The sequence below is a fragment of the Choloepus didactylus genome, chromosome 8 (genome assembly GCF_015220235.1).
Source record: "Choloepus didactylus isolate mChoDid1 chromosome 8, mChoDid1.pri, whole genome shotgun sequence".
In the NCBI taxonomy this organism is placed as follows: domain Eukaryota; kingdom Metazoa; phylum Chordata; class Mammalia; order Pilosa; family Megalonychidae; genus Choloepus; species Choloepus didactylus.
Window position 1 is genome coordinate 18,268,070 of NC_051314.1, and position 25,376 is coordinate 18,293,445.

A 25,376-nucleotide genomic window follows, 5' to 3' on the forward strand; every position below is an offset into this window, starting at 1 on the left:
TATGTGCAATACCCTGTGTTAAAAATTTAAGGGCAATTACGGAAAAAAAAAAAAACCCCACAAACAAGTAGATTGTATGGATTTCAAATAGTAGGGGAAAAGGGATAAAAAGAAAACTCTACTCAAACATTAGGAAAAAAAGGAGAAAGAAACAAAGATAAAACATGGTAAACAGTAAAGAACAAATGTGAACAGATTAAACTGACCTAATGAAATATAAACTATTTGACAAGATATAATACACACACACATAATCCAGCTATTTGCTACTTACCACAGACATATTTAAAACAAAATGACACAGAAAGGTTGAAGATAATGGGTTAGAAAAATACATACTGGGTAAATACAAATCAAAAGAAAACTGGTATGGCAAGAATAAAACCAAGCAAAATATAATTTAAAGCAAAATGCATTAAAAGCAAAAAAGAAATATTGTACCTAATAAAATTTACCAAAAAAGAAGTATCATGAACTTTTATGCACCTAACAACACAGACTCAAAACACATAAAGCAAAAACTGCCAGAGTAGGAAAAACTGTCAACTTCATTTCACGGTGGGAGATTTTAATATTCCCCTCTGAAAAAGTATAGATTAGGCAGACTATACTTCCAGAGGAAGACTCTGGAAGACCTGAATAGTATAACTGAAGCCTAATATAAGAGATGGAAAAACTGAGTACCCAGTAAGCCATACAGGAAATCTGAACAACTGCCAACAAACAGAGATATTTCAGCTCATATTCTCTGAACACAAAATAATTACTTTAGAAATTAGCAATTAAACAATTTTAATTTTAAACCTTTGGAAACAAAGGTTCATGGTTAGGGAGGAAATCACAGTGGAACTACTTAGAACCACATATCGAAACTGTCAGATTTGCCAAAAGGGTACTGAGCAGGTAATTTACAGACATTTATATGAGTTTATTAAGAAAGCAACTGTTAGAAAGTGAATGTATCTTTACTGTGATACTTTGTGTTATGTTCCTTGTGTGACAAGTTTTAAAATTCCGTTACCTTCCTGGCTACTTTAGCCTCTGGATGCCACAGGTGGTAGCTATCCTGAAAGTGTGGCACCTAGAAAAGAATAGAGCTTTCTGGCTGTTGTCTACCCAGCAGAGATCAGAATAGTTCTATTACTTACTCTGTTTTGCTATCAGTGCTTCTTAGTCCTGGATGTGCATCAGATTCACCTGCGGAATTTTTTAAATAACAAAAAACAAAAACAGATGCATGGTCCCCACCTCAGACCTAATGAATCAGAATCTCAGAGGATGGGGCCCAGGCTAGGGTATTTTGTTTTTAAGCTCCATAGGAAATTTTCATGCATAAGAAGGCAAAGTATGGGCTCAATAAATGTTTGCTGGATTAATAAATGATTAGATTCAGAGTATGACTACTTCAATTTTTTTTGGATAGCTACAATCAAATATTGATTCATAATAAGTTTTTGATATAAACTAAAATTAATTTTGCACTAGCAACTGCTAGCCATATGGGAAGAATTATAGATGAGTAAGTCCCAATCCTTGAGGAGACTATAATTTTATTTAAATCCCAAGTACCCAGCTTCAAAACTTTAAGGGTCATCCTTTACCCATTCCTGTTTCTGCCTTCCAGATCCAAGTTCAGTTGCCAGATCTTATCATTTTTTCCTTCAGTCTCTCCTGAATCTCTTCAACATTTTCCATCAGGTTTTTATTACTGACCTTCTGAAAGATCACAGCCTCCTAGGTGGTCTGTCACAAGCCTCTCCAATTATAATTTCATTCTTAAACTATTAGGTAGATCATATCTAATCCCTGCTCACAAACCCCAAAGTGTCCACTGCTAAATCCCTTATCTTGGTATTTAACATTCTCTACAACTTGCTCCCAGTCTGCCTTTTCAATACTGTTTTCATTCATACTCATTCATCTGACAAATATTTACAAAATGATTACCAAGGACATTATGGAGTTAAAGGTAGTATTAAGGTGACTAAAACAATCACTACACTTAAGATGCACAGTTTTTAATAGGGGAAATGGGATATGTACAAAGATAATTGCACTACAAGGAAGAAAGTAAGTGCAAAAAAGAGAGACAGCAAGGTGTTATGGGGGTCAAGAAGTTATTTTCTGACTTGGGAGGGAGTGGTCAGGATGTCTTAGAAGAAATGTCATTTGATTATGTCCTGAAGGGAAGTCAGAGCTTCAATGTGAGATGAAGGTCACTGCAAAAAAAAAATGAGCAAAGGAATGGAAGTAAGAATGTACGGGAAACAAGTTTGGTTATTGCACATCATATGTAAAGCAGACTAGTAAGAGGTAAAGCTGAAAAGAGAGGTTTAGGGCTAAATCATGGGCAATTATGAATGCTTGGTCAAGGGTCTGGACTTTGACATTTATTCATTCAACACGTATTTATTGACTGCTTACAAGAGGCCAAACTGTGGGCTAAGCGCTAGGGACAGAGTGGCGAGAAAGACAGGCATGGTCTTGATCCTCTTGGAGCTTACAGTCTAACATAATAAGGATCCTCTGGAGATGGCGAGAGTGGACTCTCATTATCAGAGTGGTACTTGAAGACCAGACTGGCATCAATGTGTAAGATTAATTGCATGAGGGAAGAAGCAGAAAGGAGACCATTTGTTTCATTAAGTAAGACAAGGATGAGGCCCAAGATAGTGGCAGTGATAATAGAGGAGATAAAGGCTTAATAGTTATTGAGGAAAAATATCAGGCTTAATATTTGAGTGGAAATAGTTGGAGGGGACCAGGGAAGAGGGAAATGTAAAAGTAAACAATAAGGTTGGGAAAAAATCCAAACAGTTGTTGCTCTTGGGGTGGGGACTGACTGAGAAGGAGTATGAGAGTGCTCTCTGGCATGACAGTAATGTCTGTATCTTGATAGCAGTTTGGGTTACACAGATGTTATGCATTTGTCAAAACTCATCAAATGGTATACTTAGGATCTGTGCATTTCATCATGAAAACAAAATCAAATCTGAAAACAAATACTGAAGTCAAGTAAATCATATGCAAGCTGAAGTGTTAGGGGTGAAGTGTATGATACATGCAACTTACTGTGAATTACATTTAAAAAGATAAGATGGACTGACGAGATAAATGGATAGATACATGATAAAGCAAATAAAACAAAATGTTAGTTGTAGAGTCTCAGTGGAAAATATATGGTGTTCACTGTATAATTCTTTCAATCCTTTTGTTTGAAAATTTTCATAATAAAAAGGTGAGAAAAATGATAGCAAGTGGTTTTGAGTTTGGGGTGACTGGCAAACAGCAGGAAAATGAATAGAGGAGGACATGCAGGTTTGGGGGCACAGATGACACGCTCAATTAGTGACATACTGACTCGACGTACCCAGGGCAGACAAATAGAAATGCTTACACAGGCAGTTAGAAACACAGGACTAGAGTTCAGTTATTTCACAGCGATGCACTTTCCTAAACATCTTTCTCTCTCCATGCCTTCCCTTCCACTGAAATGCTTTCTCTTCTTCAATGCCTAGCTGAAAATGCTTTCTCTGATCACATCACTCTCCCAACTTCAGCACTGGAAGATTAGTTTATAGCTTTATCATATATAACTAGAATGGAAATTCTTAGGATAAACACAAGAATCTAACACAGAATGAACACTCTGGATTTGGTGAAGCAATGTTCAAATAAGTAAATGAATAAAAACTGACCCAGTATTTGAATATCCAGTTCGGTGTGTTCGCATTGATTCTTGGCTCAAGGTATCATTTTGTTTTGTCTTTCTGAGATATAAACACTTTTTTAAAAGGCACTCTGTAATGGGGAAAATAACTTGTACCTCGACTGAACAGAAATTCCTGCTCCCAATATTTTAATAAATTTGATTTTCTCTTTATTGGTAGCTTTTCTTTCAGATTTCTTTCTGACATTTCATTTTGCAGAACTATAAACAAAGAGAGTGGTTGTCCTCAGGTGACAAAACTATGATTTTTTTTTTTTTTCTTTTTTCTTTCTACGTTCTAAATTTCCAAATTTCTACAAAAATAATAAAGTACTTTCATAAAAGGGAAAAATATTTACTTTTTAAGGGTACTTTTGTACCTTAAAGTACAACTGCTGGAAAATTCCTCAAATTGTGAGGAAAGAAATCAAACTGAGGTGACTGATTTCGCATTCTTACCTTCCCAACAAACAGTGAGCTCCCTGAGATCAAGAACTACATCCTGATCCTCTTTGTACTTCCTGGCATCTATCAAAGCACTGAGGCTGACATAATAAGCATTCAAATGGTGAAAGAACACTCATTTGACACTAAAGAGAATACCAGAATGTGTCCAACACGTTAGTGGAAATCCATTAGCTTATTCCATTAACTTGACTGGCTACCACCCTACTAATTTTGAAAATCTACTTTTCAAAATGACCTCAAAGAACACCCTCTTATATCCCTCAACTGCCCCCAGACAGACAGTGCTGCTGAGTAAAAGAAACTGGATTTTGCCCCTTCTGTGAATTCTACGTCTCAGTCAGAATTAACTAAGATATTTCTAAACCTTAGCCTTGCACAGTGGGAGAATAACTCTATTAAGAAAACCCTTGACTAATTAAGATTGCCCCTATTTTGTTCCAGACAGATTTGGTTATTGTTAATATGTTATTCTTTATACCATTTCAATAGATACCCTCACCTTGCAAAATTCCCAGTGGTTCACCTTAGCTGCTTAACCCCTAGTTTACCTACTATCAAAGAAGACCTTGCTTTATCTATTAACCCCCATCGCACTTAAATTTTTTTTTTTTTTACCTTTTCTCCTCTATCTCTCTCTCTGTCCTTCTCTTCTTTTTTCTTTTTTTTCTCACTATGCCCATCTGTGTGGAGGCCTGGAAGTGGTGGGGGTGGGGCAGCTGCTCCAGTGTATGGGGTGCTAGGAGGAGGGCCAGGTGCCACTGTGGCCTCTCCCACTACTGCAGCCGGAAGTCCTGAACTTTTTTTGGACTTGGAGTGTCGCTTCTCTTTATGCTTCTCCTTGTCCTTCTTTTTTTTGCTCTTCTTTGACTTCTTTTTCTTCTTGATTTCCCGGTAAGAATCATCTATCACTAACTCCCCAGCCTCCAGCTCCCCACCAGAAGACGAGTCTGATTCTACTAGAATAGGTTCAAGCCCCGAAAGATCAAGGTTAGTACTGTGAGATTCTGGGAACTGGGAGGCATCAGATCCACAGCCTTCAGGGCCAGGAGATGAATGTGGGTCTGATGAGGCTTTGTGCTTCTTCCGGGCCGTTTTCAGAAAGCTCTGTAACTCATGTCCTAGGAGTAAAGCACTTTGCTCATCCCGAGTTGATTTCTTAGAGGATTTTTTCACAGTCGCTTGTTGAGAAGGGTACTGAAAAGGCTCCTCATCAACTGAGCTGCTTCCTTTCTCCTTTGGTGAGAGAATAAGTTTCATCTTTAAGCCATCAGGCTCACGAAGGGTCAGCGTCTCTGTGTTCACATACAGCGGTTTCATTTTTTTTGATTTGTGGGAGCCACCATCCTCCAGGGATAGTTCCCCACTGCTTCCACTTACTTTCTTCCTGTGGTGTTCCTTTTTACTCTCTGAGTAGCTTGAAGAACTAGAAGACTTCTCCCCTGTCTTTCTGGGGGGCTTGGAGCCTGCTGCTAGTGGGGAAGTGATAGCCTTCAATAGGTCCATAGCTGTATCGGCAGATTGCGGGCTGGACTTTTTCTTTTTCTTCTGTGACGATTCCAAAGATGAAATGTCTGGAAATAGTCAAGAGAAGTAATGTGAGTATTACAGGAAGCTACTTCCACAAATGTTACCTTTCTCACCAAAAACACCCCACTAACACGAGGCAAAGGCTAACAGGAATGATTTGAGGGGCAACCCTTCAACTGATTCCTAACATTCACAGATGATGCCCACGTGCTTCTTGGCTTGGTATATTCTGCCTCTGACCCTGGAGACAGTTCTTGCTACTAAAGTTGTTTCTCTTCACTGAGTCTTCACAAATAACCAAGAAGAGGACACCCAGAATTATGGATTATGGCTGTGGGATTAAGGGCAGTTATACTTTGGGTTGGACAGTAGACAGAGTATCATTTGTTTCTGTATTTGGGACAAACCCATTTTGGAAAAGGGTTAGTCTCTTCAGCTTTGTGCAGACCATAGCTAAGAAAAACTGGTCTTGTGAGTCGATACACACTGGATGAAGAATTAACCCACAGGAGCAGGCCAGAGGGCCCAGGGACTACATATGGCAAAGGGGATGCTAGATAACAATGGGCACAAGATAAGTGGATGATTGGGGGGAGAAGGAACCTGGTACCTTGTGTATCACAAATGAAGACTGTTCTTCTATGCTGAATCCTCCAAAATACCAGCCCTCCACCTCTCCTCCTTCACACTGGTTTATCGGCACTCAGAACAAGAACCACTCTCCTGTTAAATAGGCCACTGAGTCAGCAACATCTGGATCCCTTTCCCCTACCCCGACTCCAAGAACCAGTGATGTGTTTATCCCACCTGTTGCCCTTTCCCACCCTTACCTCCATAATAGTAATCATCAGAGGAGTGCTTCCTCTTCTTCTTGTGTGTGTCCGTCCCCAAGAAGAAGAGTTCACTATCCTGGAATTAAAGAGGAAGACTTTTTGAACTATGAATAAAATAAGGAGGCAAAAGTGGTCTGGAACCATTCTTGTTCTTTGATAATTTTTAACTTTAGAAAAACAAAGTAAAACACAAGAAAGAATAAAAATAGACATGGACAATGTTTTACTTTTCTTTTTAAAAGTTACTAAAAAAAGTTCCTTCTTCGAATATTAAGAAATATGATTTTAAAAAGTTAAAAACTTTCCCAACTCAAATGTCTAGAAGCTCACCTTTAACTTCTTCTTGGAAGAATTCCTGACCTGAGCAGCGATTTCTTCCTCTTCCCTTAAAAAATCTTTGTAAGAACGTTTCTTTTCTCGTTGGCTTCGGCCAGCTGCCAGTCCTATGTCCTCAAAGCTATGATCACCATCAAAGCAATCTGAGAAGCATGGGTTCATTTGGGGAAAAAAAATGAGAAAGCCAAGTAAGTAACGACCAAATCACCACAAATGTAACACAACAGTCCCTCCATTTTCAAATTGAAATCATGTTTCAGTAAATCCAATGAAATACTGGGCTAGATCCAAGGGGACAAGAATATTTTTTGATGATCTGGCAGCAAAGGCAAGAATCAAACCTGAAGAAACAATGCTTCCACACTATGCAAAGGCCCAACGTGCATCCTCAGACATGGTTTCTTAGTTGTGATTTGGCAGATGGACATGGACTTGCAGAGGTAAGGCTGAAAAGAGTAAGGATTCATGTGCTGTGCTGCTCGGTGGGAGTCCAATATGTGATTCCTATCCCCAGACTCCTGCACATTGGAGCTGGCAAGGACCAAGAGTGCTGCAGGGGATCACCCCAATAAGCTACAGAGACTCATATTTCAGACTCTCATGTTGGAACCCCTTTCCTGCTTTTCGTTTTCATGGGCCCAGCCTGGGGATGTTGTGGAGGCTGAGTCTCAGTAACAGTGCTCTGGACCATCATTTGGGAGTACAGATTGTGGTGCCCAGTCCTGGTCTCTATGTCCATGGGCTGCAAGGATTGAAGAGGACACCCCCTTTGGAATGCTTCTCAGATAAGGGGTCATACCTTCTTTCTTCACGGAGTCATCATAAGCCATGGTGGTCCTGCAGGGCCTTTGAGAAGGTATCACTGTGTCCCGGCTCCTTCTCGTCTACAGGACCAGGTCTGAGAAACAAAGAAGGAAAACCCTCCTGTAATGTGAAATCACTGTGGAGAAAACTTCCAGATGGAAATGTGTAGTGATCCAAGGGCCGACTGGAAGGGCAGCAAGAAATAAAGGAGTGTCTTGTCACCTCCTCATTCTGCTTGTATATCTACTGGGGTTGAAATTGCAGGAAGTACACTAGGCTTAATTGGATTTGATTCAGGAATTAAAGTTGGGATTTAGGGAAGTATAAAAATACCTCCTCCATAAAAATACTTCAAAATTAGGGAGAACTTCTGGAATGCAAACAGGACTGACAACACTAAGGAAGAGTAAAAACTGACATTAGGTCAGAGACATGGGTTCAATCATGGTTACAAAATGCACAGATAAAGAATACAGAGCAAGACAGATTACACCATAAAGAGGAAGACCACAAAATCCTACCAACTGGATTGGTGACATGCCAAAATTTATTATATTGCAATTCAAATATAAATGATGGTAACATTATAAGGCTAGTAAAGAGCTTCAGAGTATGTATTTTTTTCATATGCATTTTGCTGGGCTAAGACTTTGCTCAAATTCATGTAATTATAAAAGTAGGTATACTTTCGATTAGTTGGCCACATGACAGCTCTCAACACTATCAAATAGCCTTTCTTAAAGCTAGTTTGTCTAGGTGGAAATAAAGGAGAATTATCTATTTGTCCACTGGTGATAAATATTTTATTATTAAGATTTTGACTGATTAGAAGAATTACTGCAATTTAAGTGTTCTAAATATTATGCTGAATTTGTTAAAATTATTTATTTTTTTGGCATTGAAGTTTCTGTGTCCACTATGCCTTTGAAGATGATAAAGCTATAAACTGACAGTAAGGTAAAGTCCTTCAAATACTTTAAGGACAGGTGGTGCTACAAGTCCTGCAGGGAAAATCTGCAGGAAATTTCAAAACTATATACTCAATATATTGAAAGTGTTCTCATTCAGCAAGTGAATTGTTTGGTCATCTATTTAAACATGATTTTACCTTCATTACCATAATGGAATTTAGAAATGTTGAAGGAGACTTCAAAGGGGCATTACTAATCCCTTAAGGAAGGTGTGGATGATACTGAAGTAACTTCTGTGAAAGAATGAATTTGATTTAACAAGGGGAACTTTCATAAGAGCTTTTAAAGACATTTAAAAACGAAAACAAAAAAGATTTATTTGCATAAATTGGACAAAATATGATACATGGATAGGTCTAAGTTGAAAACAGAAGGAGAAAAAATGTTACCAAGAATGACTTACAAGTAATATTAAGAAAAGAAACAAAAAAGCGTTTCTCCACTTCCCTAAGAAGAGAAATGAAAGAATGGACTTGGTCAAAGTAAAAGAAGCTAGAGTACAGGAAAGAAATGAACTCAATTATTTTAAAGATAAACAGGAAAACTGCTTGCTCAAAGGGCTTTTTCATAGGAAATGAAGGGGATATAAGGTCAGGCCTCATGTAAAAATACTTTGAGGCAAGCTACATTATGGAGCCAAAATTTTTTCATGTTCTAACATTAAATAGTAAACTTTCTCAAATAGAAACTATTGTCTTCCCCTTTGAATTCAAGTGGTGCTGACTCCAAACAGGGTGAAGGGAGGTTAGGCAGAGTATCATCGAGTATTCTATCCATTCATTTGAAAATAATATATCCTCCTACTGCACCAAAATATTGAGTTTATTAGAAAAATATATGGCTCATATTAGTTTTCACAGACTAAGTATGCCAAGAAATACCACAACATGAGACTTCAAGTTAAACGCTTTTCATGCCAAATAATTTTTGGCAAAGAATGTTTGAAAAATAATGGGGAAAAATATTCAATACAGTAAATATGGCCATTAATCTGGAAACAACAAAATGCACTTCTAAATGTAAGCAAAGGCAGCTCCTGAGACCTTAAGCAGGCCTTAACTTTGGTAACACTCAAACTAACATAAGACATGAGCTGAGCAATCTAACACTCAAAATAGGAATATGTACCTCTGAAGATGTATAGGAAAAAAAAAATGCAGTGACTGTGACTTACTGGCCTATGGCAAGCACTCCAGGTCTCATACTGACTGCTTTAAAAAATTGTCAGAGGAAATGGAAAATGAGGAACTGCTCTTCAGAGGCACAGGCCAATCCACAAAACGTGCTGGTGTTAGTATTATGTATTCGAATTGGGTCTACTAGTGTTAAAATTTTCTTAAAAATACTGAAGAGCATTTTATAAGTAATAAATAAATAAATAACCTGTAGGAAAAAAAAAAAAATGAGAGGGGCCTCTAGGCAAGTCCAATTCCCAAAAGAACTGGAGCAGCTAAGAGCTTGCAAAGCTAAAAGGAAACACAATGGACTACACCACAACTTGGGTAGACTGATGGGCCCTGAATTTCTAGGTTCTTTAAAATCAGGATATTATTGCAGCTCAGAGGCTCATTTTGATTGCTGACTTATAAAGATGATACCAGATACAGAAGTTTCAGGCAACAGTGAGGAAGAAAGGCAGAGTTAAGGCAACACTTATATAAGGTCCAATGACCCCAACATTCTTTTAGGGTCTAGAATATTACCCATGATAAATTCAGAGTTCAGGGGTAAGGAGAAGACTACTGGGATTAATGAAAATGAGAAATATTAGGTTTCATTTTCACATTAGAAAACAGAGGCCATAATGTAAAACAGGTGTTTAAACCCATTCTTGTGACTTTCATAATTCCGGACTTTATAGAATTCAATGTTGTCAATTTCAATAGTCAGGTATAATTTTTCAATTCTGTCCATCTCAGTGTACTAAGAAATGACAACTTAAGTAGAAGTTCATTATTTAACACTGTTTATGGAAGAAACATGACATCATAAAAAAGGTGTACTTATGAAATGTAAAAATTGTAAACGGGCCTTTTGGGACTTTTCTACAGGATATCAAAAAGGGAGGCAGAGCAGCTCTTCCACTTGCAGATAAACAAGTTATGTTCAGGAACAGGCCTTCCAGATTACCAAAGTAATTAGGGAAAAATTAAAGTAAACAAATTTGTTATTTTAAAAAATTCAAATTATAGATACTGGACAGAAAGTTTCAGAAGGTGAGTTTTTGAGGTAATCCAAGCCCCAGAAATCACTAATAGGCTTCTTCATCCCAGAATGTAAATGAATATTGAAAAAGTGGGAACCAAGTAAGTCCTATAAAGCAGGCAGTAAGTGAAATCCAGGTCTAGTCCACGATGACAATCTTGTCCAAAGTTCTGTGTTCTCTTCTTCCAGCCCTTCTTTCAGGAACTCAAATTCCCAGTCAATGCAGGTAAAAGCAGCAGCACATCCAACTCTTGCCAGTTTCTGAAATTTTGGTGGTAGTGCTTTTTTTTTTTTTTTTTTAGTTACTTCTAGGAGTGTGCAGGTGATGTCTTCTCATTTTTGTCGAGGTGTCCTCCAGTGTCAGAACACAGCAACTGCAAATTCTTGCCACTCCCTTTCTCCAAGGACCTACCTATGCAGCACTCACAGCCCCTGCCAGCTCTGGAAGCTGCAGAGATGCCGACAGCCTGGGCTGGGGATTGAATCCTCTCATGCAGGGCAATTAAGTGGAACCACGACCACCGCACAGATTGGCTGACAACACACATTTCCATAAAACCAGCAATACAAATTTTGACACCCCTTGGTCAATCGGTTTGTTAGTTTATTCTGCTATGGGACTATACTCAGTCACCAATTTAGCCAACAGAAGGAAGATAGGTGTTTCTCTTCTTTTGTATGACATAAAATAAAGAGAAGCTACAAGTGATAGCTATGGGGGGAAATGGGCCTGTATGAAGGCGAACCCACTACAAAGCACGTTCAATCTGGGTCGCACGCAAAGAATCCACATAATACCAGGTTATTTATAGAAAGAGCTTCCCAGGACCATCATTTGTGTGGTTCCCACCACAAACCAATGGGATGCTCCCGGTAGTTTTGCAGCAACAGCTAGTTCAACAAAGCTATGTGAAGAGGAAAAGAAGAGAGCTCCTCGTGTCCTCTCCTGCCGGTCGAGGACCCAGTCCTCCCGCCGCCCGAGACTCGGGGCTCTTGCGCCTTGACATCCCCAGGGACCCGGCATTCGGGTTCTGAGCCGCCCCGACTCGGGTTCCTGCGTCCCCGGCGGCCCCACGGCGCCCCCGAGGGCGGAGACGGCCCGGGCAGGGGGAGGGGCGGCCCGGGCCCGCAGGCCCCCGGAGCGGCCGCACGCCCCCTCTCGGCCCCGCAGCTTTCCCGCCTTCCCCGTTTGAACAGCTCCCGCCCGCCTTCCTCCTTCGGCCCGCTTCTGCCCTTTGCCGGGGGCGGGCTGCGGCCGCTACTCCAGTCCCCGGCTCGACCCTTGGGCTAGGCCGCGAAGGGCCTGGGGCGTCCCTGGGGCAGTGTCGCGGGCCCAGAATGGCGGGTGGCGACTGGGCGGGGCCGCTGCCGCCTCCGGATGGGGGCCCAGCCCGGCCTCGTGGGGGCTCCGGTCGCCGCTACCTTCACTCGGCTCGTCCGGATCCCGTCTCTGCGCCGCCGACCACCGCCATCTTGAGAAGGAGAGAAAAGCGCGAGCGGACAGGGAGCCTCAGTCGATCCCAGAGCGCAGACTCCAGCTCTGGAGGGGGAAACCCAGCTCGAGAAAGAACGCCGAGCGCATCGAATGAAACGGAGTTTGCTGAGCCGCGGGATGGGAAAAGGCACGGTGTCTATATGTATTGAGCATGTTTTCCGCTGTGAGGCTTGGGAAAGAAGTTTTACGAACATTATACCGTTTACTCCTCACTGCGTACCTGTGAGGTAGGTTCACAAACCGGCTCGGAGAAGTTAAGAGGATAAGTGACTGGCCCACGGGCACACAGGTAGTTTGGAGTCGGAGGCAGGATGCTATCCCAAGTCTTCTGATTCTTAATGCAGTACTCTTTCCAAAAGACTATGCTGTTTCCTTCAAGGTATTTTTATATAGTAATGCAGATTAATAGCAATGGTGCTTATTTGGAATTTGGCATGTACATTTGGGTGTTCGGCATATTCAGGGTGAGATGGAAGAGCATATCTTTATAACAAAGCACTGTAAATAATTTGCATGGTGAAACATTTGCATTTCTCCCCATAAGTTATTTGCACCTAAAAGCTAGACACAGTCTTCAGAGAAATGAAGAGATGACACGTTCAGGAGAGTACTGAGTTTTCTGATTTGCTCCAGAGAACTTGGGCCAATGGGTAGAAATTACAGTGTGCAGATTTTGGTTCGATATGAAGAATTATTTTTCTGGAGCAGTTCATTAGTGTAATGGGCTACCTTGTGAAGTAGTGAGTTCCCTGTTGCTGGAGGAATCCAAGCAGAAGCTAGTATCCAAGTTACTGCAGAGCAGAGAGGTTAGAGATATAGATTGGCTTCTAGAGTGGAGAACTCCATGAAACTGCAAAATTATGTGTTTGTGCACATGTGCATTTTTTGGAGTTTAGGCCCCCATCAAAGATGGAAGTACCCCTGCCTCAGTGGACTTTCCATTCTAGAATTGGATGGGTGTTTGGAGATGATGTAGTCATTCTGCTGGCTTTACAGAGTTAGAAATTGAGACTAAGCGCTGCATGGTGATTTGTCTGAGACCACACTGCTAATTAATGTTCAGATAAAGACTAGAAATTCAGTGCTCTTTTCGCTATAGCATGCTCTTTCCTCCTCTGCAGCAGTGAGATGCTTAGATGTTAAAACACCGGAGACAAAGTTGTTGAATTTATTTCCAAAATGTAAATGTAAGTAACAAAACTAGCATCATGGTCTCCTTCCCTTCAGCATCCACCCTGCTCACCAAAAAGACAGGCAATGAGTTTCACCAAAAGGTATGGGATTTGCATTTCTGGGACACCTTGCCTGATGTTAGGCCTCCCTTCCAGGTGTTTAAGAGTCTTAAGGTATATTTCCCTTTTGTTCTTCAGTACTTTGGGTGTATTGCTCAGCACGTTTTCAGTTGTAAGTGACAGAAACCGAACTCGAAATAGTTTTCCGTGAAAATTTATCAGCTTTACATTATTGAAATGTCCAGTACCTTCAGGTATGGATGGATCCAAGGAGGAACTCAAGTTGCCTCTTGCTATCTCTCTGTAGTGCTTTCCCCTCAGTTATCTTCATCCTCAGGCTCCAGGTGGTGACTCCAACAACTCCAGGCTTCCTCATCAGTATTGGTAGCTGTTCTAGTTTGCTAATGCTGCCAGAATACAAAACACCAGAGATGGATTGGCTTTTATAAAAGGGGGTTTAATTTGTTACACAGTTACAGTCTTAAGGCCATAAAGTGTCCAAGATACATCAGCAATCAGGTACCTTCACTGGAGGATGGCCAATGATGTCCGGAAAACCTCTGTTAGCTGGGAAGGCATGTGGCTGGCATCTGCTTGCTCCTAGGTTGTTTCAAAATGCCTTTCTTCCAGGACGTTCCTCTCTAGGCTGCAGTTCCTCAAAAATGTCACTCTTAGTTGCGCTTGGGGTGTTTGTCCTCTCTTAGCTTCTCCGGAGCAAGTCTACTTTCAGCGGCCATCTTCAAACTGTCTCTCATCTGCAGGTACTCTCCCAGCTTCTGTGCATTCTTCAAAGTGTCCCTCTGGTCTGTAGCTCCTCTTCAGAATGTCACTCTCAGCTGCACTGAATTCCTTCTGTTTGTCAGCTCATTTATATGGCTCCAGTGATTTAATTTAGACCCACCCTGAATGGGTGGGGTAACACCTCCATGGAAATTATCCAATCAGAGCCATCACCCGAGTTGGGTGAGGTGTATCTCCACGGAAACACTCAAAGAATTACGATCTAATCAACACTGATATGTCTGCCCACGCAAGATTACATCAAAGATAATGGCATTTTGAGGGACATAATACATTCAAACTGGCACAGTAGCTGTGTCCCTGGAAAGGGCATTTCTTTTTCCCATTTGTTTTGGCTGAAGTCCTGGGATTGGCTCTTACTGTGTGAATTGGATCATGTGTCCAAACAGGAATCAATCGCCATAAGCAAAGGCTTGGGATATGCTGATTGGCTATGGTTAGGTTATATGCTCACCCCCTGTGGTGGATAAGAGCTGTATGTACCCAAGAAGAACATGTTCTTACACTTAATCCATTCCTGTGGGTGTGAACCACTGTCAGTAGGATCTTTGAGGCTGCTTCAGTTAAGGTGTAGCCCGCTTGAATCAGTGGTGTCCTTTATAAGAAAATGAATTCATACAGAGAGAGAAAGCCACAGAGGGAGCAGCCAGAAGCAGAAATCAGTGGAACCCTGAAGGGAAGGGAGAGGCCAGGATAGTCTGCCATGGGAATTGCCATGTGACAGAGGGGCCAATGACCAAGGATCACCAGCAGCCAGCCCCACAATGCCAGTCTTTGGGAAGAAGGCATCACCTCGATGTTGCCTTGATTTGAACTTCCCCTAGCCTCAAAACCATGAGCTAATAAATCCCCATTGTTTAAGCCAACCCATTGCATGATATTTGCTTGAGCAGCCAAGGAAACTAAAACACTCCCTAAAGTGGGAATAGGGGAGAATTTAAGGGAAATCCAGGGCTGTTATCAATAGCTGTCCGCCCAGCTGTACCACTCTTGTATTTGAATGCCTCACAAATCCCATTTGTCCTATTCCTTCTTTTATCTCACCTGAGGCTGGGGCATATCTCAGGTTATTGCTCATTTTTGCCTCCCGTAAACCTGAAGGCACATTGTATCCCATCCTACTTTCCCTCTTGATTATAGAATCCTACTAACTTGCTCCCAGTCTTGGATCATTCATTCCTTAAAGCGCAGCATGCTTCAAGCACTGTCCTGAATGCTGGGGATAGATCAGTGAATAAAATTGACAGAGTCCTTAACCCCCTGGAGCTTATATTCTAGTTGGGGTGGGAGCAGATACTATAATATAAATAATATTTAAATAATAATATAAATAAATAGAGATGTGAGGTGATGATAAAAGTTGGAGAGAAAAATAATGCTTGGTAGGATAGGGGAACACCAGGAAGGAGTGTAGGTGGGAAGTGGTTGTTATTTAAAACAGTGATCAGGGGAGGCTTCTCTCATAAGATGACATTTGAGAGAAACCTTGGAGAAGCAAGGGAACTAATCAGGCAGCTATATGGGATTAGAACTTTCCAGAAAAAAGGGAACTGTGAGTGTGAAGACCCTGAGGCAGGAGCTTACTTGGTGTCTTAGGAGAACAGGAAGTGGATGGTACAGCTGGAACGAAGGGGGCTGCGGGGAGAATGGCCAGGGGTGCAGTCTGAGATAATAGGGACCAGGCCATGGGGGCCCTTCAAGGCTGTGGCTTCTCTGTGGCCCCCACCCCCACCAGCAAGACCCACCAGGGTTCCAGCTTTTCCCAGTGACTCTGACCCTGAGCTCTGGCAGTAGCCCCTCTTCCCTGCTGTGGGTAATCTCTGGTTTGTCTTGCTGACCTATCTGGGTTCTTGGCACTTGCATTATCTATGTAATTAATTCCTGGTATTAAATTCCTTTGGTTTAAAATATTTAAGTGGTTTCTCTTTTCTTGATTGGATCTTGACAAAGACAAATGTCAACCACTACCGATTGATGAGTACCGTTTCAGTTTCCCGGCTGCTAAAACTAAATACCCATTGATGGGTTGGCTTAACAATGGCAATTGATTGGCTCATGGTATCTCAGGCTAGAAGGCTTGCTTCCTCTTGGGGTTGGTATCTTCTGGCTGGCTGGCAGTCTTTGAGGTTCCTTGGTTTCTACCATGTGGCAAGGCACGTGGTTGCATCTTCTCCTTTCCCTTCCAGGTTCTCTTGACTTCCAACGTCTTGCTTCTCCCTATGGCTTCTGTCTGTGTCCAGTTTCCTTTGCTTATAAGGACTTCAGTCTTATTGGATTAAGGTTGACCCTCATTCATTTTGGGTGCACCTTAACTAATAAGATCTTCAAAAGCCCTATTTACAAATGAGTTCACACCCAATAAGTACTTATGGCCTCGAGCACTGTAGTGAAAGGGATTCTGAAGCAACTCTCAGACTCAGCTGGAAAAGAGTACCATGATCAATTAACAGTTGAGCTCTGCCACGGGCTGGGGAATGGGGGACTCTGCTGTAGTCCAATTGCTCATTTTACAGATGGTTGTAGGAAGTCCCTAGAACACAAATGACTTTCCCAAAGTCATACAGCAAGTTATCTACTTTCCAGCCTCTCATTGCTTGCTCCAAACAAAAGCCTTGACAACTGATTGTTTAGAATTGTAAGGATTGATTATTGTAGCTCTGCAAGAGTTACAATTATAACCATTTTACTCCCTTGCCTGCGTTTAGCCCTTTGAAGTTTGCAGAGCACTGTTACATGCATGACCTCATTTGATCCTCATGCTAGTCCTTCCTATGAAGAGGGAATGTTATTCTGTTTTACAGTGGAGCAGCCTAGGGCTCAGGAGAATTAAAAGATTCCCCAAGGACCCATGGTTAATGAGCAACAGACCTGGGCCTTAGCTTCAGGTCTCCCGACCCAAGACCCAGATAGTTTTCCCTACTCATGCTGCATCTCAGTGGTTAGTTGTTGACCAGGAGGTTATTGTCTTCTGGAGGTTAACTCAACGAGAAGTGGGTTGGTGGGGGGAGCCAGGATGTCAAAGCACCTGGAATGCATGCAAAGCCTTGCTGTGAGCCTGGATGGGAAAATATTCTCTCTAGAATATACTACCATAGTTCTCTTGTATTTCTGAAACACAGAAAGAGAGCAAGGACAAAGGAGAAGCTAAACCTACTTATAATTATGCCTAAGAATTGCCCCAGAGAGCCTCTTTTTTTTTACTCAGATGTGGCCTGTATCTCTAAGCCAACTCTGCAAGTTAACTCACTACCCTCTCCTCTACATGGGACATGACTCCCAGGGGTTTAAGTCTCCCTGGCAATGTGGAGCATGACTCCCAGGGATGAGCCTGGGCCTGGCATCATGGGATAAAGAATGCCTTCTTGACCAAAATGGGGAAAAGAAATGAAACAAAATTAAGTATCAGTGGCTAAGAGATGTCAAGTAGTGTTGAGAGGTCATTCTGGAGATTTTTTTTATGCATTATATAGATATTTCTTTTTAGTTTCTAGTGTATTTTAATAGCTAGAAGGAGATACCTGAATCTGTTGAATTGTAATCCAGTAGACTTGATTCTTGTCGACGATTGCATAACTATATAGCTTTTACGGTGTGACCGTGTATTATGAAAACTTTGAGACTGATACTCCTTTTATCCAGTTGTGTTAGTTAGGGTTGTCTAGGGAAAAGAACCAACAAGAGATATCTGTAAATATAAGATTTTATAAAAGTGTCTCATGCAGCTGTGGTTATGCATGAGTCCAAATTCTGTAGACCAGGCAGCGAACTGGCAACTCCGATGAATGTGTTTGATGAACTCCTCAGGAAACGCTTCGCTGGTTAGCGGAAGAAGAAGTGAAGGTCCTCTACCTGTCTCACTTATAAGTCTTCAACTGATTGGATGAAATCCAGCTGATTGAATTCTCTCATTGTGGAAGACACACCCTTCGTTGATGTAATCAGTCACAGGTGCAGCCAATTGACTGATGATTTAATAAATCAGCCTTCTGGTTTATTAACCAGCCACAAATGTCCTCGCAGTAATGGTTAGGCCATTGTGTACCTGACCAGACACCTGGACGCCATCATCTGGCCAAGTTGACACATGAACCTAACCATCACATCAGTGTATGGGCAGATGAGTAATAAAGACAAAAATATATAAATAATAGAGGGGGATAAAGGGGTATGGGATGTTTGGGTGTTCTTTTTTATTTTTATTTTTTCTTTATTTTGGAGTAATGAAAATGTTCTAAAATAGATTGTGGCAATGAGTGCACATTATATGATGATACTGTGAGACATTGTATACTTTGGATAGATTATATGGTATGTGGATATATCTCAATAAAATTGCATTAAAAAAGAAAAAGAGAAAGAGATCAAGGAGGATCTGCTTTGTGGCATAAGAAGTGGGAAAGAATTTGGCAGCTGTGGACTTTGTGAGTCGGAAGGCCTTGTCCCATGGCAAACTGAGAATGGCATTTGGATATGTGAAGATTGGGTGCTCCCTGGGGCTGGGACTTCTCTCTGGCCCATCTGACCCTAGTAAAACTGCCCACTGCACAGAAGTAGCAGATGGAAACTGATCAAGTTTTGCTTGATTTGGGAATTTTCTTCCTCAGAATGTTTTTCTGCTCTCTGCCCTTTCCAGGTGTGTTTTGAGCAGCTTCTTTGTGCTCAGCCTAGGGGAGGATGCAGCAGTGGCATCTATATTAGTCAGGGCTCTTTTGGCTGCAAGTGATGGGACCTAATTAAAACGACCTCAAGGAGATAGAATGAGGTTAGAGAATGGGAAGCAGTTGCTTAATATGTGTTGAATTTTTAACTAGGTTGAATTTAAATGTTTGGAAATGGATAGAGGTGGTGGTAGCAAATTAATGTGAGTATAATTTACAGTGCCGAATTGTGTGTGAATGTGGTAGAGGGGAAGTTTAGGGTCATGTATGTCACCGGAAGGGAAGCTGGAGGTTAAGACCTGGGGATGTATAGCACAGGGAATCTTGTGGTGGATCATGACTGTGATTAACAGTACAAATATAAAAAAGTTCTTTCATGAACTAGAACACATGTATGTTACTATTATAAGGAGTTAATAATAGAGTAGTATATGAGAAAATGTGCCTATTGCAAACTATGGAGTATAATTAGAAGTAATATCTTAATATTATTTCATTAACAACAGTAACAAATGTACCACACCAATACTAGGGATCAATAATGGGGGGACGCCCTACGTGGGATCAGACACCCAGGGGACTGAATCTCCCTGGCAACGTGGAATATGACTCCCGGGGAGGAATGTAGACCCGGCATCGTGGGACGGAGAACATCTTCTTGACCAAAAGGGGGATGTGAAAGGAAATGAAATAAGCTTCAGTGGCAGAGAGATTCCAAAAGGAGCCAAGAGGTCACTCTGGTGGGCACTCTTACGCACACTTTAGACAACCCTTTTTAGGTTCTAAAGAATTGGGGTAGCTGGTGGTGGATACCTGAAACTATCAAACTACAACCCAGAACCCATGAATCTCGAAGACAGTTGTATAAAAATGTAGCTTATGAGGGGTGACAATGGGATTGGGAAAGCCATAAGGACCACACTCCACTTTGTCTAGTTTATGGATGGATGAGTAGAAAAATAGGGGAAGGAAACAAACAGACAAAGGTACCCAGTGTTCTTTTTACTTCAATTGCTCTTTTTCACTTTAATTATTATTCTTGTTATTTTTGTGTGTGTGCTAATGAAGGTGTCAGGGATTGATTTAGGTGATGAATGTACAACTATGTAATGGTACTGTGAACAATCGAAAGTACGATTTGTTTTGTATGACTGCATGGTATGTGAATATATCTCAATAAAATGAAGATAAAAAAAAAGAAATAAAAAAAATAATGGGGGGATGGATAAGGGGTCTGGGATGTTTTGGATTTTCTTTTTTCTTATTTTTTTTTATTGGAGTAATGAAAATGTTGTTTAAGTGATTGTGGTGATGTATGCACAACTATGTGATGGTACTGTGAGCTATTGATTGTAATCTTTGGATGGATTGTATGGTTTGTGACTATATCTCAATAAAATTGCATTTAAAGCAGACAAACAAAACACACCAACTAAAGAGACAAGAAGGAATTTATGGCTCATGTAACAAAACACACCAAGAGCCAGAGAGAGGCTGGCACTCTGGATGACTGGGTCTGGGGAGTCAAATCCTTCCGTCTTAGCTCTATTCTCTCAGGATGGCAGTCCCCGTGGACCTTGTATTATTCAGGGTTCTCTAAGGAAACAGAACCAATAGGAAACATCTGTAAATATTATAAAATTTTATAAAAGTGTCTTATGCAACTGTGGGGATGCATGAGTCCAAATTCCATAGGGCAGGCTGCAAGCTGGCAACTCTGATGAACGTTTTCAATGAATTCCTCAGGAGAAGCTGGCTGGCTGAAGTAGAGATGACAGTTCTCTCTTCTGACTGCTGAAGTCATCACTTCTCCTTTTAAAGCCTTCAACTAATTGGATTAAATGTCTCTCATTGCTGAAGACACTCTTCTAGTTGATTGTAGATGTACTCAACCATAGATGCAATCAACTTACTGAAGATTTAAGTCCATGAAATGTCCTCGCAGTAACAGGCCAATGCTTGCTTGACCAGACAACTCGGGGCACCATTACCTGGCCAAGTTGACACATGAACCTAACCATCCTAGGCTTGGAAGCATAGCCAAAGGTAGCCCAGGCCGACATCCTTACAGTCTTCTGACCAGAGAGGAAAGAGAACTTTCCCACACCAGCTCCTTGGGAAAAGAAAATTCTGGGAAGAACTCTGATTGGCTGGTTTGTCATCGCATGATCATTCAATATTGTAATTGACTGTTCCTGGCAGAACCACAGGGTTGGAATGAGGCAGGAGTCATTCTGCAAAAGAAGGGGGATCTGTTTTGGGTAGACAAATACTAAATGTCTCCTGTAGTGAGGCAATAATACGCTGTTCTTGCTTTTGAGACGGTTACTATTGTGTGAGTGTGTGTGTGTGAGTGTATTTTGTGGGAAATGTAAGTCCATAAATAATCAAGATACAAACTAAAAAGAAAGAAAGTTGTGCCACAATAGATGTGTTCGTCCCTCACTGGGCTATTACAACAGCTCCCCAACTAGTTCTTATCCTCCAAGCTCCCCTTCCCATTGCAAAGTCTATTCCCCCTAAGCAATAGCTGTCAGGATAAAGCACAGATAAAATTACCTTATGCTTCAGATAAGGAAAGTTTAATAGTCGTATGTTGTCTACACCAAGAAGGGAAGAATGCCTTAGGGTGGATGTTAAGCCCTGTCTTAATCTGCCCCAAATTCATCTCCAACTTCAATTCATCACCACCCTCGATTCTGGGCTCTGGCCACATGACCTTCTTACCATTCTCCAAACATGCAGTGAGTGCCCCCTCATGCCAGGATGTTGTAGTGCACACATTTCCTGGCCTGTGATGTGCCCCCTCCACCACCACTTTAGCCAACTTGGCACCCAGAGATCTCCTGTTTATTCTTCAAGATCCAATGTGAATGTGCCCTCTCAATGTCATCCTCTGGTGTTTCCCACACACTTGACAGCATGCTTCTATTGCTGCACTTCCTCATTGTATTGTTGTAATCCTTTTAGGTACCTAGTTTCCCTGTTCCTCCAGTACAGAGCCTATATCTAATACATCTTTGTCCCTTTGGGCACATGGTAGGTATTCAGTGAATTCTTTTGATTAGATGTCATGCCAGTTTGGATGTATTGTGTCCCCCAAAATAACATTATCTTTGATGCAGTCTTGTGGGGGCAAGTGTATTAGTGTTGATTAGGTTAGAATCCTTTGTTTGATTGTTTCCATGGAGACGTGACTCAATCAACTGTGGGCGAGACTTTTGATTGGATAATTTCCATAGAGGTGTTACCCTACCCTTTCAAAGTGGGTCTGAATTAAATCACTGGAGCCATATAAAGAGTTCACAGACAGAAGGAGCTCAGAGCAACTGAGATTGACATTTTGGAGGAGCAGCAGCTGAGACATACATTTTGAAGACAGCTTTGGAAGCTGACACTGACATTTTGGAGATGGCCTTTTGAAAGGCAACCTGGGAGCAAGCAGACGCCAGCCATGTGCCTTCCCAGCCAACAGAGGTTTTCCAGATGCCAATGGCCTTTCTCCAGTAAAGGTACCCTATTGTTGATGCCTTACCTTGGATGCTTAATGGCCTTCAGACTGTAACTTTGTAACCAAATAAACCCCCTTTATAAAAGCCAATCCATTTCTGGTGTTTTGCATAATGGCAGCATTAGCAAACCAGCGCAGATGTGGAAGGAAGAGTGGGACTGTGCTGGTTTGGAAGCTGTTATGTACCCCAGAAAAGACCATGTTCTTTTTTTTTTTTAATGCATTTTTTATTGTGAACTTTAACATATATACATAACAGTGATAACTTTACAAGTATGATTTAACAAGTAGTTAGAGAGCAAATTTCAAAGAATGTTATGAATGTTACAATTCCACAATTTCAGTTATTTCCATTTTTGTAAAATATAACGTATATACAGAAAGGTGTTAACTTTCGATGTATAGCTCAACAGGCAGTTACATAGGTAATTTCAGAGATTGTTATGGGTTACAGTTCTATAGTTTCAGTTCTTTCCTTATTGTGAAATATGGAGTATATACAGAAAGGTGAAAACTTTCAAAGTACAATTCAATGAATAGCTATAGAGCAAATTTCAAAGAATGTTATAGGTTATAGTTCCACCATTTCAGTTATTTTCTTTTAGCTATTCTAATACCCTAGCATCTAATATACATATATAAGTTTCAGTATTTGTAATCCTTTGTTAAATCCTATCTTGTCTGTTGCTACCCCTTTCTCTTGTTCTCCTTCTTCAGGGGTGTCTAGGCAGTGACCACCCTAACTTGTTCATATTGAAAGGGGTGTCTACATTATGGGGAAGGGGGCTGCATCTGATTGTCGTTCTTAAAGAGGCTGTTGCCTCTGGGTTTTAGGACTTGTCTGGTATAGGAACACTCAGGTGGATTTAAGTTTCTGAGAGATAAAACTTAGTGAGTGAATCTTTTATATAGTCTCAGATAGGGACCCAGGTATCTTGGGACTACTGTTGGTAAGGGCATGAAGGCAGTGTTCTTTTAATAGGTCATGTGGGTACAGACCTATTATGGATGGGCTTTTGATTAGGTTGTTTCAATTGAGATGTGACCCACCCAATTCAAGGTGGGTCTTAATCCTTTACTGGAGTCCTTTATGAGGATAAAAGAGAGAAACACTCAGAGAGTTCGGAGAAAAACACCCAGAGAGCTTAGAGAGAAGCACCCAGAGAGCTTTGAGAGAAAAGTCCTGGAGGAGCTAAGAGAGAACCCACAGAAGCTCAGAGAGGAGGCCACTGGAACTAGAAGCTGAAAGCAATGGGACCCGGGAGTGAAGGACCAGCAGACACTGGCCATGTGCCTTGCTATCTGACAGAGGAACCCTGGATGCCAGCAGCCTTTCTTCAGAGAAGGTATTGGACCTGTTGATGCCTTAATTTGGACATATTCATGGCCTTAGAACTGTAAATTTGTAAGCTAATAAATCCCCATTGTAAAAGCCAACCAATTTCTGGTATGCTGCATTCTGGCATCTCTAGCAAATGGAAACAGGGTCAAGCATTTTTTCCTGGGACTCAGAGGACATAGACTTGAAAACTTCTCGGGAGAGTTATAGGGGTAGTGGTGACGGTTTTGGTTTGCCCAGTGTATCTTCTTCTCCAGCAGACACACCAGTGCCCAGGCTTCAGGAGTGGACATGTACCTTCAGCCATGTTAATCATAACTCCTCCATTTCAGCTTTCCTGGGGAAGTTTTAAAACTTGATTGGGGGAAGAGGCCCCTTTTGTCTCTTATCACAAGCTGTGAGGGTAGGAACCTGGGGCTGCCTATAGCCAAGTCTCCTTCCATGAGGAGGAGCTTGTCTGAGAAAATGGGAAAGACACTGAAGGAGGCTCAGAGATGCTCAAGTGCCCGCTCAAGTGTCCCTGCTGTCAGCCCTGCCCCGTCCCTTCCATGCTTTGTGATGTGAGCCAAGAATCCTCCCTGCCACCACTTCTGTAAGCTGGCTGTGTTGCTCCTTTGTCCTTTGGGATCAGAAATGGACTCAGTAATCCCTAAGGCTTCAGAGAAGAGGGAGCCTTTGGGTTGGTCCTTGCCTGTAGGTTGGCGTGCAGTGAGGCAGGAAGAAACTGGGTGAAAGGAGTCAAGGAGGCTCAGCATCCTATTGATGGAATGTCTGGCACTGGCATTTCCTGGCCTGTGATATCTGTTCTTAGGCATGCTTGGGGGACAATGGTACCACACTGAGAATTTGTACTTAGCCTGAAAGGGCTAGGCCAGTCATTGCATTCTCCAAACTTCCCTGCCCCTCTCTCCCATCTGTGCCTCTGTAGCCTCTGGGGACTCTGATTTCTTCTTGCCTTTGTTTTCATAAGAAAATATTTTAAAATTATAAAATATTTCAAAGCACAAACATCCAGGTACCAAGACCGAACAAATTCCAACATTAATCTACTATAGTGACTTTTTTTTAGGGAAAGAAAACATTATGGACACAGTTTAACTCGCATCCCTATTCCCAGCACCAACAGCTCAATTCCTTCCCTCCCTTCTGAGAAGTAACTTCTATCCTAAAATTGGTGTGTGTCCTACCTGTCCATGTTCTGATCACTTACATGCATGAGAGGCAGTATAGCCTAATGGTTAGGGGCATAGATTCAAAAGCTGGGCTGTGTGGGTTTAAAGCCCATCACTGCCACTTTCTAGCTTCGAGTTGAGCAAGTTGCTAAGCATCTCTGAGCCCAATGCCTCTCTTCTGCAAAGGGAAATAAGATAAGCAGAGCACTTACAACAGTGCCTAATACCTGGAAGGTGTTTTATAAGTTTAGCTGTTATTACAGCTAAATATATGATATATATATTCAATATATATTGAATAATATATGATGCTGT

At 41.5% G+C, this 25,376-nt stretch overlaps 1 protein-coding gene and 1 long non-coding RNA gene across 4 annotated transcripts in view; one reads left to right on the forward strand and one right to left on the reverse strand.

Annotated features, from left to right (window-relative positions):
* HMGXB4 (HMG-box containing 4) overlaps positions 1 to 12,340 on the reverse strand; it is a 29,552-nt gene extending 17,212 nt beyond the window's left edge. Inside the window, exons 1-5 of one of the 3 annotated variants that reach the window (XM_037846671.1) lie at positions 12,276 to 12,340; positions 7,673 to 7,771; positions 6,868 to 7,016; positions 6,535 to 6,613; positions 4,793 to 5,748 (exon numbers count right to left, since the gene is read on the reverse strand). In XM_037846671.1, the coding sequence (XP_037702599.1) occupies positions 4,793 to 5,748; positions 6,535 to 6,613; positions 6,868 to 7,016; positions 7,673 to 7,703 (1,215 nt within the window). In that variant the 5' untranslated portion in view covers positions 7,704 to 7,771; positions 12,276 to 12,340. Of the gene's footprint in view, positions 1 to 4,792; positions 5,749 to 6,314; positions 6,428 to 6,534; positions 6,614 to 6,867; positions 7,017 to 7,672; positions 7,772 to 12,275 lie in introns of all 3 variants that reach the window. The other 2 variants (XM_037846672.1, XM_037846673.1) reach the window with 2 other exon arrangements.
* The window catches only part of LOC119542137, a 167,775-nt gene continuing 154,723 nt past the window's right edge, over positions 12,325 to 25,376 (forward strand). The window contains exon 1 of the long non-coding RNA XR_005218423.1: positions 12,325 to 12,575. This is a non-coding gene — a long non-coding RNA (uncharacterized LOC119542137). The remainder of the gene's footprint in view (positions 12,576 to 25,376) is intronic.